The sequence below is a fragment of the Poromitra crassiceps genome, assembly GCF_964638095.1.
Source record: "Poromitra crassiceps genome assembly, chromosome: 11".
Lineage (NCBI taxonomy): Eukaryota > Metazoa > Chordata > Actinopteri > Beryciformes > Melamphaidae > Poromitra > Poromitra crassiceps.
This window is the reverse complement of record NC_139643.1, coordinates 26267850-26286354: the sequence shown is the minus strand read 5'-3', so window position 1 is coordinate 26286354 and position 18505 is coordinate 26267850. Positions and strand designations below refer to the sequence as shown.

The 18505-nt window shown below is 43.1% G+C and overlaps 1 protein-coding gene and 1 pseudogene across 2 annotated transcripts; both read right to left on the bottom strand.

Moving 5' to 3' along the window:
* Nucleotides 1-3254: 3254 nt before the first annotated feature.
* On the bottom strand, nucleotides 3255-14886 carry vps72a (vacuolar protein sorting 72 homolog a). The gene is made up of 6 exons (XM_083646932.1): nucleotides 14550-14886; nucleotides 12631-12786; nucleotides 11574-11694; nucleotides 9635-9811; nucleotides 7188-7332; nucleotides 3255-4398 (listed from the first exon to the last, which is right to left on the bottom strand). The coding sequence occupies exons 1-6, from the start codon at nucleotides 14664-14666 to the stop codon at nucleotides 4008-4010; spliced, it is 1107 nt and encodes a 368-aa protein (XP_083503058.1). The 5' UTR covers nucleotides 14667-14886; the 3' UTR covers nucleotides 3255-4007.
* A 1577-nt stretch (nucleotides 14887-16463) lies between these two features.
* On the bottom strand, nucleotides 16464-18281 carry LOC310784932 (leucine-rich repeat and immunoglobulin-like domain-containing nogo receptor-interacting protein 1 pseudogene; annotated as a pseudogene). The gene has a single exon. The product of its transcript is annotated as a leucine-rich repeat and immunoglobulin-like domain-containing nogo receptor-interacting protein 1 pseudogene (transcript).
* Nucleotides 18282-18505: the final 224 nt, after the last annotated feature.

Here is an 18505-nt window from a genome sequence, read left to right as displayed (position 1 = left end):
CTGGAGTGCCGTAGCCTCTCGGGCACTCTGGGCAGACTGAAAGGTCCATGGGGCGAACGGTTCATTCTGGTGGCAGCAGCTGAAATGTAGTGCTTAATGCATGAGATATAAAGAAACTGGTTAATAAACAAGTGAGAGAAAGCGATGGTTTCACCGCCTTGCAAGTGCACCATGGACTGCTAGTTGCAACCCGCAGTGATATGTTATGGTTGGCCACATATAGCGATGGGGTTCGCAGCCTCTTGTTACCTGACTAGCGTGACACTGTATCAATTATTTTAGCTTTGGTATTGTTTATGGTTACGAAGGGGCAAAGCCGTCTCTACTTTCTGAGACGGCTGAGGTCCTTCAACGTCTGCCGGACCATGCTGAGGATGTTCTATGAGTCGGTAGTGGCTAGTGCCTTCCTGTATGCTATTGTGTGCTGGGGCAGCAGGCTGAAGGCAGCGGATGCCGACGACTCAACAACTGATCCGTAAGGCCAGGGACATTGTGGGGCTGGATCTGGGCTCTCTGACTGCGGTGTCAGAGAAGAGAACGTTGACCGGCTACGTTCCACCATGAACAATGACTCGCACCCACTCCACGGCGTGCTAGTCGAACACAGGAGTACGTTCAGTGAGAGACTGATTCCGCCTAGATGCAGTACGAAGAGGCCCGGGAAATCATTCCTGCCTGTGGCCATTGGTCTATTTAATGCCTCTCTTAAAAGAGCACCTCGGAGACGCTCAGTCTCCCTGAGACTGAGCCAGCCGATAGGTCAACTGTGCCTGGCTGAGCCACGTGTAGCGTATAGGGCAAGCCGACTTAATATAGTCCAGGGTGCAATAATGGTAATTGACACGGAATGTATACTTGCCTGACGTATTTTGTATTTTGCTACTTAGACATTCCACTTATTTTTGCTTCTAGCGCATTTACTAGTTATTCTATGCTATGTTGTGTTTTTCTGCTTATTGCTTACTACTGCATTTGCATTGCATTTACTACTGTTTATTTTATTTTAAGCTATGTGTGTTCTGTGAGCGAGCTACTGTAACTTGTCCCAATTTCCCTTCGGGGATCATTAGAGTCATTCTGATTCTGCTTCTGAAGAAATGCCGGAGGCATTTTACTTTGAAATTCGTTGAGCACAGGAAGTGGTGTATTAAGACCGGGTAGCTTGACACGGAAAAGACGTCAGCATTCCCTACGCGTCTGCGTGATTTCTAACCCCACATGGGATAAGCAATAACCACGCCCTGTGGCGCTGGGATTGGCCGGGAGCATTGAAGCTTGGGACTAAAGCACCTGGGTTTTTTTTTTTTTTTTTTTTTTCATCTTTTAAAATAAAGATGTTTAAAACTATTGCTTGTTACATTTTCAGTGCTGTACCTTTTCTCTGGGTAAGAATTGAGCTTGAAATTAACGATATGATACATTATATTATATGAGCTATGGTGAACACAACACGCCGTTTATATTATTGCATGTTTTTTGTAGATTGTGTACATTGTGTAGATTACAATTATTATACTTATTATTATTATTATTATTATTACTATGCTAAGGAAGGTAGGTGACCATAATTCATTTCAATGTCCGCTCTCAATGTCCGCGCTCGAAATCGCTGTCCATTCTCAAGAGCTATTCAGTTGGTTCATGAAATCGCTGGGCTGCGTGCCCTCCAGTGTTGCTCCTGGCTTCGGTCTGGGAGTTGTGCAGTAACGCTCATTCTAGCTGATGCTCAGACGAGCTCCATGGGCCAGGGGTGTTAGAATGGCCCCTTGCGTGGTTATTATTATTATTATTATTATTATTAAATTGTGACTCCCGCTGGCCATTTGCCAGAAAGCGATTTCTCTTCATGAAATCGCTGGGCTGCGTGCCCTCCAGTGTTGCTCCTGGCTTCGGTCTGGGAGTTGTGCAGTAACGCTCATTCTAGCTGATGCTCAGACGAGCTCCATGGGCCAGGGGTGTTAGAATGGCCCCTTGCGTGGTTATTATTATTATTATTATTATTATTATTAAATTGTGACTCCCGCTGGCCATTTGCCAGAAAGCGATTTCCGCCAGCGTTGCCAGACGTACGATAATTATCGTATGTGTACGATAATTTCGACCTCTGTACGATGTACGATCGACGATCCCAAAATCCCCCGCGCCGCGCTGGGGAGGGGGCGTACGATAGTTTCACTCCAAAAACGATAATTTTGACCCTCTGGTACGATAATTCAACATTTGCCATCTGGCAACACTGATTTCCGCTTAGGCGTCGGAAATGGCAGGCTGAGATGCCCACTGGATAGAATGGTCAGATCACGGCCGAATAACTAGTCAGTCAGCCTCGCTTTATTTAGTCAAAGCACGAGGGACACCTACGGTACATGTGGTGTTTTCAGAGCAGTGTAAGACAGTATTTCTGTTTGGTGAGGCGGGCCGTTGCGGGCGGACGGAGTGTTAAATAGATGAATACGTCTGAATTTTACTGGACTGGTAGATTGCCCGTTTAAATACTGAAGTAATGATACTTTCTCTCATGGGTCCTTTCGCGTCCACGGGTGGCTGGTCCTCCGGGGTATGCTCGGTGTGCTGTGGTCGTCGGCCCCGTCCTTGGTAGGGCCTGGGGACGCGATGATCGCGGTGCGGAAGCCTGGATGCTTGGACGCCTAGACACCCGTCCGATGAAGAATAGTGGGGCTGCATGCAGCTGCTTGCTGGACGAAAATGTTAGTCACTGATTGTCAGTCTGAAAGTCTGTTGTTGACGTCATAGCAGACGTCATACTAGGACTTTTGACTGACCACGTTATGCTAGAACTTGACTGTCGTCAGGGGATGATCGGATTATGCGTGAGTGGCCTTCTGCTTGAACTATGGTCTGGAGACCTCACTACCACACACAAACACAAACACGCACGACAAAACGTCATAACAGATTTGTCCGAAAGAGAGATACAGTGGGTCTGTTAAAATGCAATTCTTGATTTTGCAATCTTGTCGTGATATCAGACTGACCGTGAATTGCAAAAAAAGGATTAGAAATTATGCACACAGAATTCTGGTTCAGATTAAAAAGACTCCTGATAAACACTGTCCTGAATCAGTCTTCATGGCAGTGTGATGTAGATGTAAAACTATTATGCGTTATGAAAGTGTTATAAACCAGAGTTCATGGTTATAAATGATACACACATTCATTTTTGTCTAATAAAAGAATCTGATTTATTCCAAGTTTCAAATATTTTATTTTTGTTCAGAGATACATCTGTAGAAATTTAATATTTTAACAGTAAAAAAAAGAAAAAGAAATCAAGAAACATCAAAGCTGATGAAGACTTATTTTAATTCCTAAGGACATTGTCTGGTTAACTTGGATCTGCTAATCAAGGTATACATTTACAAGATCAGCACACAGTGCCATCGGCATCACAATACTTTTATTGTTTCTTCTTCTGGAAGTTTAAGGGAAAGGAAGGGAATTGACTTATTCTTCCTATTGTTAATATTGGTTATGAGTTCTTCAATGAGTCGCCCCCCCTAAAAAAATATAAAAAAAATAACAAACTTGGCAGCCGAAGCTTAGATGTATTGTGTTATCAACAGTCAATGTCTGTAGCATTGAAAATATTCTCAAGTGACCAATCTACAACTGCACTTGCACTGCAATTTCCACATTTCTGTCATTTAAAGTCTGTTGACGGTCCAACTCTTGGCATTCGTGGTGCCAGGGATATTTTGAATACATCAAGATCAAAGCTGTTAGAGCTTCAAACTGAAGTGATTGGTCCATTCAGAAGATTGACTAATTGATGGCCTTGTTCATCCACTCAAGCTTATGAACGCTTATTCAACTGTTCTGTTTCCTTGTTTGACAGTTGGCACATGGTTGGAAACAACTCTCTTACCAGGCCTTTTGTTGTGCTTTTCCCTCATGTTCACTCAGTCAAGTCACTGCCTGAACAGAGATACAAAAAACGGACCAAAACAACTCCAAGGCCTATTTCCTCTATTCCTTGTGGGATTACACTATGTTCCACCTGCACTCTGCTTGACAAGCATTTTCTGGCGGGCACCCTTGGGTGCTGAGGCATCGAGTCCTGTCACCGCTCCCGAAGTGTTTGGGAATCCATGAGCTGTCACGTATTTGCGGTAGGCTTCCCGGATGATGCGGAAGGCCCGCGTGTTGGCGTAGGGGATGTCGGTGACCGGGTCTCGGTACAGCGCCGCCTTGTGGGTGACGGGACATACCTCCTGGACGGGCGGCTGGGGGCTGGCCTGTGCATTGTGGGTAAAGGCTGCCTCGAAAGCCTCCTCGTCACTGAATGTTATATAGGTACGGGAGCACAAGCCTCCGGCGGGCTGCTGGGAAGATGTGGTGGGATTTGCCGGTGCAGTCTGAGGAACATCCTGGTCCAAACTGTGGCAAAAGAATGAATAATGAAAAAAAGAAATGACACCATCTTACATAAACTACTAGAAATTAGCGCACACTCATTTGTAGGGTGGAGACTCTGCAGACGATGCACCATTGGGCGCACATTCTTTGACCAAACTCAAAATTCAGAAAATGCCAAAATTCGGCAGTGCACTCTGTTGGGTCCCCCCAGCAGCGCACCCCCCCCCGCACCCCCAACGGTTCTCGAGATAAAGCACATTTTGTGTTGCCAGTGCGTGGCGCTATGACTATGTGCATGTCTGAAATTTGGCACCACTCTCCGTCGGGTTCCTGACAGCGCACTGCCCAAGGTTGAAGTCGATCGGATGAGCAGTTCTCGAGATAAGCCGCTTTTGGTGTTGCCAGAGGGTGGCGATATGACTACCCTCGTGTCCGAAATTCGGCACCGCACTCCAGCAGGTTCCCAGCAGCGCACTGCCCAAGTTGTAAGTCGATTGGATGAACGGTTCTCAAGATAAAAAGCTTTTTGTGTTGCCAGTGGGTGGTGCTATGATGACTATGCCGGTGTCCGAAATTCTGTACCGCACTCCGTCAGCTATACTGTGGCTGTGTGGAGTAAACAACTGATACGTTGAGTTGAGACTCGCCTATAAGCTTACTTACTAGCTTACTAGCAGTTTTTGTTTTGCAGAGACAGGTTTCCAAACCAGGACACCAAGGAAAAAGACAAAATTGCTCCAATAAAAGCCCGGCAAAAGAGGGTCATCACAGTTTTATCAATGTGAAAACAGGACGGTTTTCTGAGACAAAACAAACGATGTCCCTTTTTACACACTGCCTCACAATTCTTCTCAAAGGTCAATTTAGAGTCTGGCTGTCCTAAGATACTCATGTCCCAAGATAGAATAAGATATATATAATATATAAGATAGCTTTCTACTCCACAGCATGGTCTTTAACTCATTGAGTGCCAAGGACGTCGATCGACGTCAAAGTAAATAGTGACGTAGAGTGCCAAAGACGTCGATCGACGTCAAATGCGTTTTTTGACGGTGGGACGTGGATCAAAGCCTCCTGCATCTCCTGTACAAATATTGTAGCTATTGAAGGTGTATAACCTATTTTACGGACTCATTAGGTGGCGACAGTGCTCTCCAGATTAGAGAAAGGTCCAGAAAACAGCAGGAAAAAGCCCCGTGATGAAAGAGAAACCGCTCATGCTGCAGCCAGAGCCATATAGATTGCTCTGGCTGGAGTTAACGTTGGCTGCGAACAGCAGTCAATCCGCGCCCACAACTGAGCCTCTCTGTCTCTGCTGTATAGTTTCTGCACACGATTAGCCGCCAGAAAAGCAGCACCCGACGCCGAAGGGCCAAACCATTGTCAGCAGTCCGGTTTGGCTTTATGGCAGTCGCGCTGGGAGCCGGCGCACAAAAACGGAGCACTCCGAAAATAGACTGGGTGCGTGTTAGGCTGTGTGTTAGTGTGGGGAGGAGTTTGCTGCTGAGGGGGGGAGAGGGGGGTGGGGCACGCAGGGCACCACACAACTACACCACGTCACTACATCAGAAAATATTATCTTCAGACTCAGTGAATGTGCTTGAAATGCTTCATTTCACAAAAGGCGGAATAACTCAGCTTCTAATTTGAAACGCATGTTTTTGCTCAAAACAACCTATCTTCTCCGGCTCATAACTAAAGAACGGAAAATGGTATCAATAAACTTTTTTTTGCTGATGATACAATAGAGTCAGCTCGTTCTTTGTGCGTGTTCGGTGTTTACATAGTAATATCACACAATATTCTGTGGGCCTCGAGAAATCACTGAAAACGCTCTGAAACTCTGGCACTGGGAGCGTCCGTTCTCCAAAAGTGGCTGGCACTCAATGAGTTAATGATGGTAGTATCATAAATTGCTGCATGAGTTGTGAAACCTATAATCATATATTTTGTTTTGGATCGGTTTGAATGAATGTGATCAAATGTTGTTTACTTTCATTCTTTGTGTTCTCGTTGTCAAAAAAAGCGAACCAAAAGCTAACTCAACAGATTGTGACTCAACTCAAAATACTGGTGAGCTTCATGGCTAAAACATGGGGCATATTATTAGGATGCTGTAATTACATGGTAAATAAATGCATTAAGAATAGCACAACCACTTAAAATTCTTCACTGTATGGCACTGAAAGAAAACTCATTTCTCAGTCGATTAGCAGCGTTCAACAGGAGAAAGAGCTGTGAAGGCTTTTTCACAGCTAAACACAATTAGCCAGAGTTTCTCTGATCATCATGTCACCCTCTGGTGGTTGCATTACTTGTCCGCAATTTTACGCTAAAATTATATTAGTTTGTTCAATTAAACATAACATGACAGGCAATTTACACAATAAAACAAACGTATCAATTTGAATAACGTGTGCTGGTAAAAAACAAGTTTTAAAAATACAATGTGAAATTCTGAACTGTATTTTTGGTTAGGTCGGCAAGAGGGAGTAAACACAGCACCGTGTTAACTGTTGTTGAGAAATATCACCGAATTACATGATTATTAATCATGGACAATATATTGAATTAATCAATGATTGTGAAACCAAATCAAAACACCAAACATAGTCACCTAATCCCTCAACCTCCCCTGAGAAGCTGAGCTTCAGGTCAATGCATTTCCAGCCTTGAAAGAGTGGACTACTTCACGCAGACACAAAAAGTGTATAAAAGGTTTGGAAAGCTCTGCCCTCGTTTGTGAAGGCTGAGAGTCTAGATAGAGATCATACTACTTACATGACATGACATGACATGACATGACTTACCCTTCAACATCCACATTCTCTTCTTTTAGGATGGAATGAGACACGAGGGGCATCAGCACCGAATGGTAACGGATGGTCGGTCCTTCAAAACGCCGCTTCTTGTGGACTTGTTTCTTCTTGTCCGCCTCCAGCCGCTCATAGTTCTCTTCAGAAACAACATAAATAGAGGAATTCATATTTCAAGTATGTTGTTATTTATCATAATATTTTCTTAAGACACGATGTATCGGTAAAGTAATATATAGTTATTGTCTGTTAGGATTTTGGGTATTACTTCCTATCGCACGTTTGCCAAGAATATAGGCTACATTTATTTGTGTCAGATACAATATCCGCTATTTGTTCCCACTCAAACTTGCAACTAACATACTATTTACATTGTAACCATGTCCATCACTATCTCATGCGTGTCCATAGGACTCCAGTAAATCTACATTGCACCTCACTACCTCAAGACTTAAGGTCCTTACACACCGAGCACGTTTTTTTCGTGCGATAAATTCGCACGTCAATAATATTTTCCAAACCTATATCAGTCAATGCAACCGTGCATACCAACGGCAAAGTTTCGCCCAGCGTTATTGCGGTGTTTATTTTTTCGAACCACGGTCGATTTTTCAGAAATTCGCTTCCGACGTGTACACATCTGTGGCTGTGATTGACAGGTGGGTCAAAACTTGCATCGCAATTTCGTGCCGTATATTCGCATCGCTCTTGATGTGTAAGGACCTTTATACTCGTTTCAGTGGACGATCTCACTACTATAATAAAGCAGCGGTGCACAGTTGCTCAACTGCCGAGCAGGCGGGTGCGCGAACCGTGAAAGATATGGGCACGCAAAGCACGCAATATTTCTAGTTAAGATAATTCTGAGGATCTTCATCATCTCAAATATGTATATTTGGTATTTCTACTGTCACTTATCCCATTTGTGCAATAACATTTCTTTGTGATGTTTGCTGACTTTATAACAAAAAACCCTCTGAAATAGTTCTACTGCTTTTACTAGACAAGCACTTCAAAATGCAAAAATGATCAAGTCAGATAATGTGCAATCACGTTAGTCACCTACAATTACTTAATATAATGTATGCTAAAGCATTAGCACAACCATCTACCAGAGACACAGAGATGATTTTGGCACAAATCCTCTCATTACATATTGATATTGGGTACGTAGTGTACGGTGTCCAATAATGGGCCAAACTCCCAAACACGGTGTCATCCTTTAACACATTCAGTGCCAGCGACGCCATATGGCGTCATTAGAAATTTACCGTACAGTGCCAGCGACGCCAAATGGCGTCATAACTCGATTTTTTTTTTTTGACGGGGGGGTGTCGATCTATGCCTCTTACATCGCCTCTTACAATATTCAGAGGTATTGAATGTGTCTAACCTATTTTACAGAACCCTTAGGTGGCGACAGCGCTCTCCAGATGAGAGAACGTGGAGTGAAACACACAGAAGAAGTCATTGGGGGGAAGGAAATCGCATCGCATCCGTCCGTATGCAGCGGCTTCATTGAAGCAACGTTTAGCTGTGCCCCTGCAGCAGCCAATCTGCTATCACAATTGAGCACCTCGATGTCCGCTGCAACAGCCTCCGTGTCCGCTGCAACACATGATCAGCCGTGGATTTGTTATTATTCTCAACTCGAAGCATGGGAGCTGGTACACGCGGCTGTAAAAAAGCAGGATCTAGCTGACTTTTTCAGTGCTGAGCACAGGCAGAGAAAACGAGAAAACAGCAGAGCAGAGAGATACTCCTCCCACAACGGGGGGGGGGGGGGGGGGGAGGAGGAGGGGGGGAGGTGGGCACGCAGAGCCAAGTACACAACACAGACCCAGACAGCAGGACAGGGTTGGCAAACGCAAGCCAGAATATCCGATGCCCACCAGCAGCAAAAGATCAGCAAGAAGCTGCAACCAGCAGCGCATGCAGGCGCCAGCGCTGCTGGTTTCAGCTAAAAATATTATTCTTCCAAACAAAATTCCCTTGCCTTCACTGTTTTATTGAAGGAAATTATTTTTGAGGTGTGACTACATCAGAAAATTAGCTTCAGAGTCAGTGATGTGCTTGAAATGTTTAATTTCACAAAAGGCTCATTATCTCAGCTCGTAGAAAAAAAGCTCTGTTTTTCGTTCGATCAAGCTATCTTCTCCGGCTCATAACTAAAGAACGGAAAATGGGATCAATAAACTTTTTTTTGCAGGTGATAGAAGAGAGTCTCATCGTTATTTGTGCGTGTTCAGTGTTTACATAGTAATTATTAAAGAAATTATATGACTGTTTTAAAATGCATTGCGGCCTATGTGGCACAGCAAGCAACCTTTTGCCCAAGGGCCGTGGCACTGAAAGTGTTAATGGTCTTAACTATAACACCATCTCTGGGAGAAATGCTACTGTAGCGTGGGGTTGTTCAGTAATTCAAGATGCTCTCTCACCTAAAGAGCGAATGTTGATCTCGGCTGTTATTTTGGCCTCGGCCAGCAGTTCTTCCTGGGTCAGGGGCCGGTCACGATGAGCGCCTCTCCGTCGCCGAGGGGCGTCCTGCCGTTCTTGTAAGCGAAGATTGGTCTTCCGGGTGTGTTCGCTGGTCGACTGCCGCACAGACTTCCGGGCTACAGAAGGATTAAGACATACCGTTTAAATTAGCCTGAAGGACAAGAAAGAAATCTGAGGCAAACACACATCCTGAAAGCCACCCTCCGATGGTGCGGAGGTTTTCCTTCTCAAAATGATACAAGAAAAACTTTGTGGCTCGCCCAGCTGGTATCTTATGGACCCCTTGCGTGGGATCCTTGTCTATTATCTCCTACAAGCACATAAACACTTTGTACGGCTGGTAGCACCACGTTGCAATGTTGAATGTTCATGGGTTAGGGTTAGGGTCATGCATGTTTTTTTTCCTATCTTACGTACTTTCTTTTCCTGTGTCTGAGCCTGTTTGTTTTGTTCGTATATTGTTCTAAAAAATGAAAATAAAATATAAAAAAGAAAAAGAAAAAAAACAACGTTGTGGTGCCAATGAGAACACCCTGCTGGATAAGTGCCAACACTTCAGATCACTGCGGATCGAAAATGCAGGCGTTTCTTATCATTTCATCATCGTCAAGTTCAGTTTCCCTCACGGACAGTGTCTTCAGAAATTATTCAACTCTCTTCTCAAGCTACAAAGCAGAGAGGTTCAGAGTAGGAGAGGCTACAGCGACTGGTCCACTTATACTGTTACTGAATTGATCTACACCAAGACCAGCATTATATATTTGTATGTAACTCTTTTTCTAGCCCAGTGATTCCCAAAGTGTGGGCCGGGGCCCACTAGTGGGCCGTGGAGGTACTGTAGGTGGGCCACGAGTGGTCTGCCAACACTCTCGGCTCTTGGCTGTAGCAGGGTCATTTTTAAAGCTACAGTGGAGATCCTGTTATCAGAAGAAACTAGAAGACCTAATGCATCCATTGGTACCAAGTATATTATGCTAGCTTGTCGGGAAGAGGGAAAAAACGCTCCAAATGTAGGTTAAATTTGGGCGAGAGAAAACTATTTCAAAGGGGTCCCTTGACCTCTCAGCTGAATGAAATTATCTGAATGAAAATTGGTTCAATGGGTAGAGTATCGACTAGTCTCCCCTTTACAGATAAGGTAGCATTTTTCACAGCCTAGCATTAATAGCTTGTGGATTGATTTCTTGTTGTTGCTCATCACATTTTGTCTCAACAAATGTGTTATGCATACAAATACTTCTGATGAGTAAGGGGGGAGAAAATGTTGGCATCCTGCTTTTGGACCCCCCCCCCCCCCCCCCCCCCCATTTGTAAATTGACTTAATTTCATTACATTTCTCAGAAGAAGCTATTGAAACCTGAGACAAAATCTTGTCTATTACAATATATTATGTCATGCAATAATTCTTTTACAACTCATTGTAAAAGTACATGCATATTCAAATGTAAAAACCCTCCATTTTAGTGATGCAGTTGATAGTTTATGAAAAGGTCGTGGCTTTCTTATAATAGATAATTTGGTGTCACTTTATTTTAGATAATATGATCTCTAAAACATAGTGGCACATACTTCTATATTGTATTAAAAGTGTATAGCTGTAATGTGCTTCTGATATGCTCTACACAAATATACCTGTGGTAAATATATTCGCTGTAACAGTCTCATAACCTGGTCACTCATGCCACATTCATGAAGCATTACATTGCATTATGACATTATGACATAGTCATGCTGTTATAATGTGCTTAATTATTTGTGAATGATGATTTATGTGTCATAGCCAACAATTGAAGTAAATCATCGCCAGATCATTTAAGAGAGGTAACTGGGTTGAAAACATGGAAGCAGCATGTTGGGAAATATTCCATCAGTCTTACACTCGTTAAAGTCCTGGTACTCGTGTGGAATCCTCCTTTTGAGCTCGACTTTGGCTTTCTCCGTCTTCTTCGATTCCTCTGCGGGTCTCTTGGGTTTGGGCTTTGCCACCTTTATCGGTTCCTTGGATAAAACAAAGACAAAAACACACATTTTTTAATACCTCTATGACAAACCAGGGAAATAACTACCAACCTCAAGCAGGAGAAATAATTGCTTTTTGAAGGCAGCAGAGGCTCATGGTTAGAGACGCCCCCTTGTGACCAAAACGTCACTGACTGTAATTACAAGAGCAGCTAGGAAAGGGGGCAGCTCAATGAATCAGTCATTCTCTCTGTTACCTCAACAACAGATGTCATCAAGCAAGACATTTAACACCCATTGGACAACAGCTTCCAGGTGATACTGTGTGTAATTGTATGAATGTGAATAGTATTGAAAAATAGCACACATGCTCAGGAAAATGCTTCACAGGATGAATTATGGATAAAAACACACACACACACACACACACACACACACACACACACACACACACACACACACACACACACACACACACACACACACACACACACACACACACACACACACACACACACACAGCTGAGAAAATGTATTTGTGGCTGGTAAGTTTGTCTTCCTTCCTTGGGCAGTTGAGCCAACTATTGTTTCTTTTTCATTATAAAGACTGTTACTGGGGGACAAATGAATGTCCACAAATTAGTAAAGTCACTCGATTAGTGTCCTTAAATGGTATAGTCTTTAAAGACTATGCGTCTGTCACCAACAATATATGTCATTAAAAAACAAATCCCGGTATAAATTCATGAATGACACAGTGAAATTCAGCTCATAGATAATTCATTTATTAACCCATTGATACCTGATGCAGCATTTGTGTGTGTATACCTTTAAGACCGCGAACCACGTTAACGCGGTTCACGGTCTTAAAGGGATACGCACACAAATGAGGGATATACACACAAATGCTGCATCAGGTATCAATGGGTTAAGGTAGAGACTAAATTCAAATACTGCTGAAATGTGTGTTGCTACCTTATAAGCTTTAGTGACGACTCGACTTTTCCTCCGAGGTGCGCCGTCGTCCTCCTGGTCACTGTCTGGCTCATCACCCTCATCGATGTCAAAATCACTGTCCACCTCATCTTCTGTGTCTGAATGTTCTCCATGATACTCGTCATCTCCCTCTTCCTGGGGGAAACAAAATAAATTATTCAGACGACAATTCCCACTGGTGTGTCATTGGATCATACACATACAATCCAACAGTTTCTGTTACAATCTTCTTACTCAATACAACCTGGAGGTCAGCAAACCAGATTTCCACAGGTTTCCAAAGGTTTTTGTGTGGGTTGCGTTGAGACTCAAATGACTCGGACTGCAAATGACTACAGTTGCCAACACATGGTTAACGGGTGGTGGGCCTGAACATAAAACTATATGATTGAGATGGCAGAACAAGCCTTCTATTCAGAGCAGGTGGTGTGAGTGGAGGGAGGAACAGACAGTGACCACAGTACACCACTATCCCATAAAGACTTTATGACAAGCCTATAAACTATAGGTCTGTGCATAATAAGCCATGTGTTTACTCAATGCTATGGGCACACTATTCTTACAAAATCATGACTGCAGCATCTGAGGATTTGATGGTATGGTGCTGCTTAATTTAGTGCATTCATTCCAGTCAATTGATTGACGTCAGACCTGCCAGATCTACCAGATCCACTGATGCCAAATCAGCCTACACTACACAGTCTGACTTGGTTGAGGAGCCAAATCAGCATGGTCAAATGTAAGCCTTAAATTAAGACGATATAACCTCAAATAGCACTACACTTTATTTTTTTTAATTATTATATCGGTTTGAGTTTGAGACAGGACAGGCTGGCACTCTCAACCAGCCTTCAGTTGGTTAGCGTTATAGCTGGACTGAGCCACAATATATCAGAGTGAAAGTCACAGTTTCAGATGAATCACACTGTCTGGAATGATGGGATTGATTTTTTTTTATGATCAATTGTTTTTATTTTTATATATCATATATAATAAAACAAGGACAGTCAGAACACTTCTGATAATAAAGAGAACATAGACATTACACCTGCCATGAAATACACCATACATTACTTCTTCAACTAGGTGAAGGTATGCAATATTCAAGATACAGTAAATATGTCACCACAGTATCAAAAATAAGAATAAAACAAAATTATTAGTGAAAGCAAGATTAAACGGAAAAAGCGTTATAGCTGGACTGAGCCACAATATATCAGAGTGAAAGTCACAGTTTCAGATGAATCACACTGTCTGGAATGATGGGATTGATGATGAGCAGAATGACTGCAGGCCTAAAGGAACAACCTGACCATAAGATGTGCAGGTCCACTCCTTTGTGCCCTCAGGAAAAAAGAAAACAACAAACACCTCTTTGCTCTTTGTTTTCACAAATGAAGGAATGCTTTATTTACTTCCCTGTTTGAAGAACTAGCCTTCACATAAACAGGATGCTGTCCAGGGTGCTGAAAGTATTGATATCCTATTGCACATAGACAAGCATGAATAATTGAATCGATGGATTTTAAGCTTAATTAAATTAAACCAATTTGACAGTTCAACAACAATGTTTTGGGATTGTTTGCTTTGCATAATCAGCAAAGTTGAAAGCTGATGCATTATCTTATGGGGCAGAACCCAGCTTATGTCTTATAGCTTTGTAGTATTTTGTCTCATAGCTAAATCATTCATTTTATCTAAATCATTCATTTATTTTGTGCCGCTTAAGCACACGATAGAGAAAAACGTAACAGACGAGCATGAACGTCAGATCTTTTTAACTGAAATGTGCATGTATTCGACATGTTCACCGAATCTCCCCCCTCAAGTCAGAACAATGATGAAGTGGAGCAGGTGGATTTTTCTCTTTGATCTGTCTCGTGTCTCGATTCACTCACATCATTGAAGCCGCCATACGTAGTCTTGTAGAAGTCATCATCTTCTTCAGCATCGAGTAATTTTGACATGCGGTTTCCCGCAGTCTTGCGGGACTCTCTGCCAACTGCAAGACTCATGGTTGAGATTGTAACGTTAGCTAGCTAAACAATGCTAACGTTAGGGTAGCAGGGGCTAGCGTTATGCTACTCGCTATGCACTGTTCGGGTCTCGTTTGCCACTGTTACTCGCTTTCCCTACTCGTCTGTCTGTTGTTACCGGTATTCGATTTACTTTTAACCAGTTCGGGTTTCAACTAAGTAAACACTTTCATTCTCGTCTAACGTTAAGCACTGGTGTTAGCTGGGCCCGCCTTCTTGTTGTTAACGTTACACATCCAGAGCATAGCAGTGAGGACTTCCGGGTTGCATATTCTTCTTCTCTTTGGTTTAACGGCAGCTTGCATCCTTATCGTTGCACTACTGCCATCTTCTGGATTTCCTACAATGTCTACATACTGCAAACAGCCCTACTAAAATAAAATAGATAAGATAGATAGATAGATAGATAGATAGATAGATAGATAGATAGATAGATAGATAGATAGATAGATAGATAGATAGATAGATAGATAGATAGATAGATAGATAGATAGAATAAAAATAGATAGAATAAAAATCCCCCCACACACACCTCAATATATATCATTCTTAAATTAATTTTGATGGCATAGTATATTAAAAGCTGTAGACAAATGGGAGGAGATATGTAGTCTTGAATTGAAGTCTTAAAATTGTTTAATTTGTTCTTGATGTGTTTATTCTAGGACTACTGGTAGCCAAGTGGCTAACTGTTTCTGAGCATATTACTGATATAATAGTCAATAGTGCTGTTGAATGTGTAAGAGTTCCTCTTGGTTAAAGCTGTAACATGGTCACAAAATGAACACACTTATATTTCCTGTCACACCTAAAATGAGATGTTTTGAACTTTAACTTATACATTTAGAAAAACATAAGCTGTCATGTCTTTTCAGAACATACACAACTTAAATAGAGCAAACAAATAGGCCTATAGCCTACATCAATTTGATCAATAATACATTAAAACATTTAGGCTACCGTGAGAATGAAATTGTAGCACTTCTCTCACAATCACACAATTTCACAGTCACAAGCAAAGAAAATGCTTATTGTATCTGCTGTTTATCATTCTGCATTTTTATCTGGGAATGATTAAGCACACCACAAAACAACAAAGTATCCCATTTACATTAGCCTAACTTTATTTATATAGCACTTTTAAAAAGTAAACTTATGAAGTGTTAATGTTTCAGTTTCACAGCAGGAACGTACATAAAGACCATGAATAAAGCAGTGAATAAGTTCAGAATAGATCAAAATCAGTAGATCAGGCCAGTAGTATAAAAATGATCAGAGTTCCAGAGTTATAAACTTTATTATATTTTTAGGTGAACATTCCAGTTATTTTTAGCTGACGGTCAGTTCAGCACTCTTATTTACAGGGCAGCATACAAACTGAATTCCTTGTACATTCTAATGAGATTTAAAACATTAACAAGGACATTCCAAAAGTTGTGCATTAACTTAATTTTTTTTTTTAAATCTTTTACATCTTTCATGTGCGGTGGTGGCCCTGCTCTTCTTCATCCTGCAAGACTGATACAGGGCAACTAATTAATTTTCTGAATACACGTACCTCCATGTGAATTTATGAACAGTTAACACAAGCTTGCATGCTTTGTCTAAAGAAATCAATTTCTTAATAGCCTAATTGAATGTAGCCTACTCAGTACTCACTCTATGGTGTCGTACCTTTACCTTTTGGTGAGTTTTTTTTAACCACATGATTCATACATTGGCAACAAATACCACGTTAAAAAGCTTTGAAAAAGCTTGACAGCATACTGTATTGACTTATATCAGCTTCATTGTGAACCTGCCTGTTTCTGTACTCTTGCCTCCAGTATGTGTCTTGGAGCTTCGGGGCACATATGCGATTGTGGCCGTGTGCTTTATTTGACCTTTGCCCTTACTCCAAAACAACATGAAGACGAAGCATATGGTCACAGAGCTGAAAAATGAAAGAAAGCCTATGGCTGCAGCTACCAGGAAGGTTTTCACATCGAATGAGAATTGTTGAGTTCCATTCGTCGCCGGAGAGCCAGAGGGGAAGTCGAACAATCTTTCAAGACGAAAGCGGTTTCGAGGAGACAATGGAAAGCCTCGGACATGGAGGCTGACAGGCAGGCTGTCGTTCCCTGCGGCGCTGTACGCCACGCAGAGATACGTGCCGCTGTCTTGAGGCTGTGCGTAGCGAACCTCCAGTGAGCCGTCGGCCAGAACCCGAATCCTACCAGTGATTGATACGGGTGTTAGCTGTGGGTTTAGCCAGATGATGGAGGGCAGAGGGTCACCATCTGCCCTGCAATAAAACAAACCCCTGTGTCCCTGATCTACTCGCACATTTTGAGGTTTGCGGTTCAAAATTCGAGACTGCCGACATGAGAACAGGCCTGGGAGCACCGCCTCGGAAAAGTCTAAAAAATTCAAGCCCTGCAACTGGACCGAGCTAGTGCAAATCGGCAGATGTCCACCAAAGTCCAGATACAGGCGCCTGTGCAGCACCCACAGCAGACGGCAGTCACATGCTAGCGGATTGTTATCAAGTCTCAGAAGTTCTAGGTTGTCCACCGAATGGAAAACTCCGACTTCAAGTGTGGTCAGGAGGTTTCCAGACACATTCAGCACTTTGAAATGTCCCAGACCACGGAACGCCCCAAGTTCAATGCGCAGCAATCCTCCTCCAACCAGATGAAGCTCTTGGAGCCGTGGCAAGTCCCCAAGCAAGTTCCCATGGATGTAGGTGATTGGATTAAAGGAAAGATCAAGGTATACAAGATATACAAGGTGATGCAATGGGATATAGGGTACAGCACTAAGGTTGCAGTTGGTGATGGTTAGAGATGTAAGATTGAGTCCAAAGAGGCTGTTTGCTGCTAGGGTCTCCAGCCCGGGGCAGTGCGAAATGACAAGTTGCTTGAGGCGCCCTAGATGACGGAAAGAGTTGTTTGATAGTGTGGTGAGTCCAAGCCGGCGAAAACCCAGACTTGTCAGCCCACTAAGTTGCGTGAGCGCCTCTGTTGGCACAGCGGTGAGATTGCATCGGTCGAGGTGCAGCTCTTGTAGACGAATTAGGCCTGCGAAAGCATCACGAGAGATGAAAACAAAGTCATTTTCTCCCACCTTGATACGCTGCAGGGCTGCCAAGTCACGGAAAGTAAAGTCTAGCAAAACCAGGATCTCATTGCCACTTATGTCCAGTATCTGCAGTTTTGTTAAGCCAACGAACGCTCCCGCAGGAATAACCTTCAGGTGATTGCGTGCAAGACGCAGAGCCAGCAGGCTCTGCAAGCCAACGAAGGCTTCCCCTTCGATCATCACCAGAATGTTGTCGCTTAAATCCAAGTCCCATAGTTGTGTTAAAGTCTTGAACTGCTGATGCACGAGAGTCTTGATCTTATTGTGAGTTAAGTTCAGTAGTCGAGAGTCTTGTGGGAGACCGTCGGGCACTACGGTCAGTTGGCGATGGGAGCAGTTCACCTGCAGCAGCACGGCGTCACACGGACAGAGGGGCGGACAGGGCCAGGGTGTTTCTGCTGCACATGCCAGCCCCGCCACCCACAGGCAGAGCGCCGCCCAGCGATGGCTGTAGGGGGCAGAGCCCTCAAACATCTGGTGGCTCGCCTGTGTGTGAGAGAAGAGAAGAAGAGGGTGTTGAAACAAATTGGTAGCATTTCTTATTGCAACACAGAAGCAGGGACAAGAAGGCAGGCAGCATTATAAGGCCCTTCACAGACACCACTACAACCCCTGAAAGATGATGTGAACTCTCTTGAATTACAACCTCACTGAGATGACCAATGTATATGTTTACAATGTGAAAAACAATCAAACTT

Excerpts from the sequence above, each read along its gene's own strand:
- vps72a (XM_083646932.1), bottom strand. The coding sequence starts at position 14,666 with ATGAGTCTTGCAGTTGGCAGAGAGTCCCGCAAGACTGCGGGAAACCGC. Across the intron at positions 12,787-14,549 it reads CGTATGGCGGCTTCAATGAT|GAAGAGGGAGATGACGAGTA; the intron begins GTGAGTGAATCG and ends TGTTTCCCCCAG. Across the intron at positions 11,695-12,630 it reads TCGTCACTAAAGCTTATAAG|GAACCGATAAAGGTGGCAAA; the intron begins GTAGCAACACAC and ends GTTTTATCCAAG.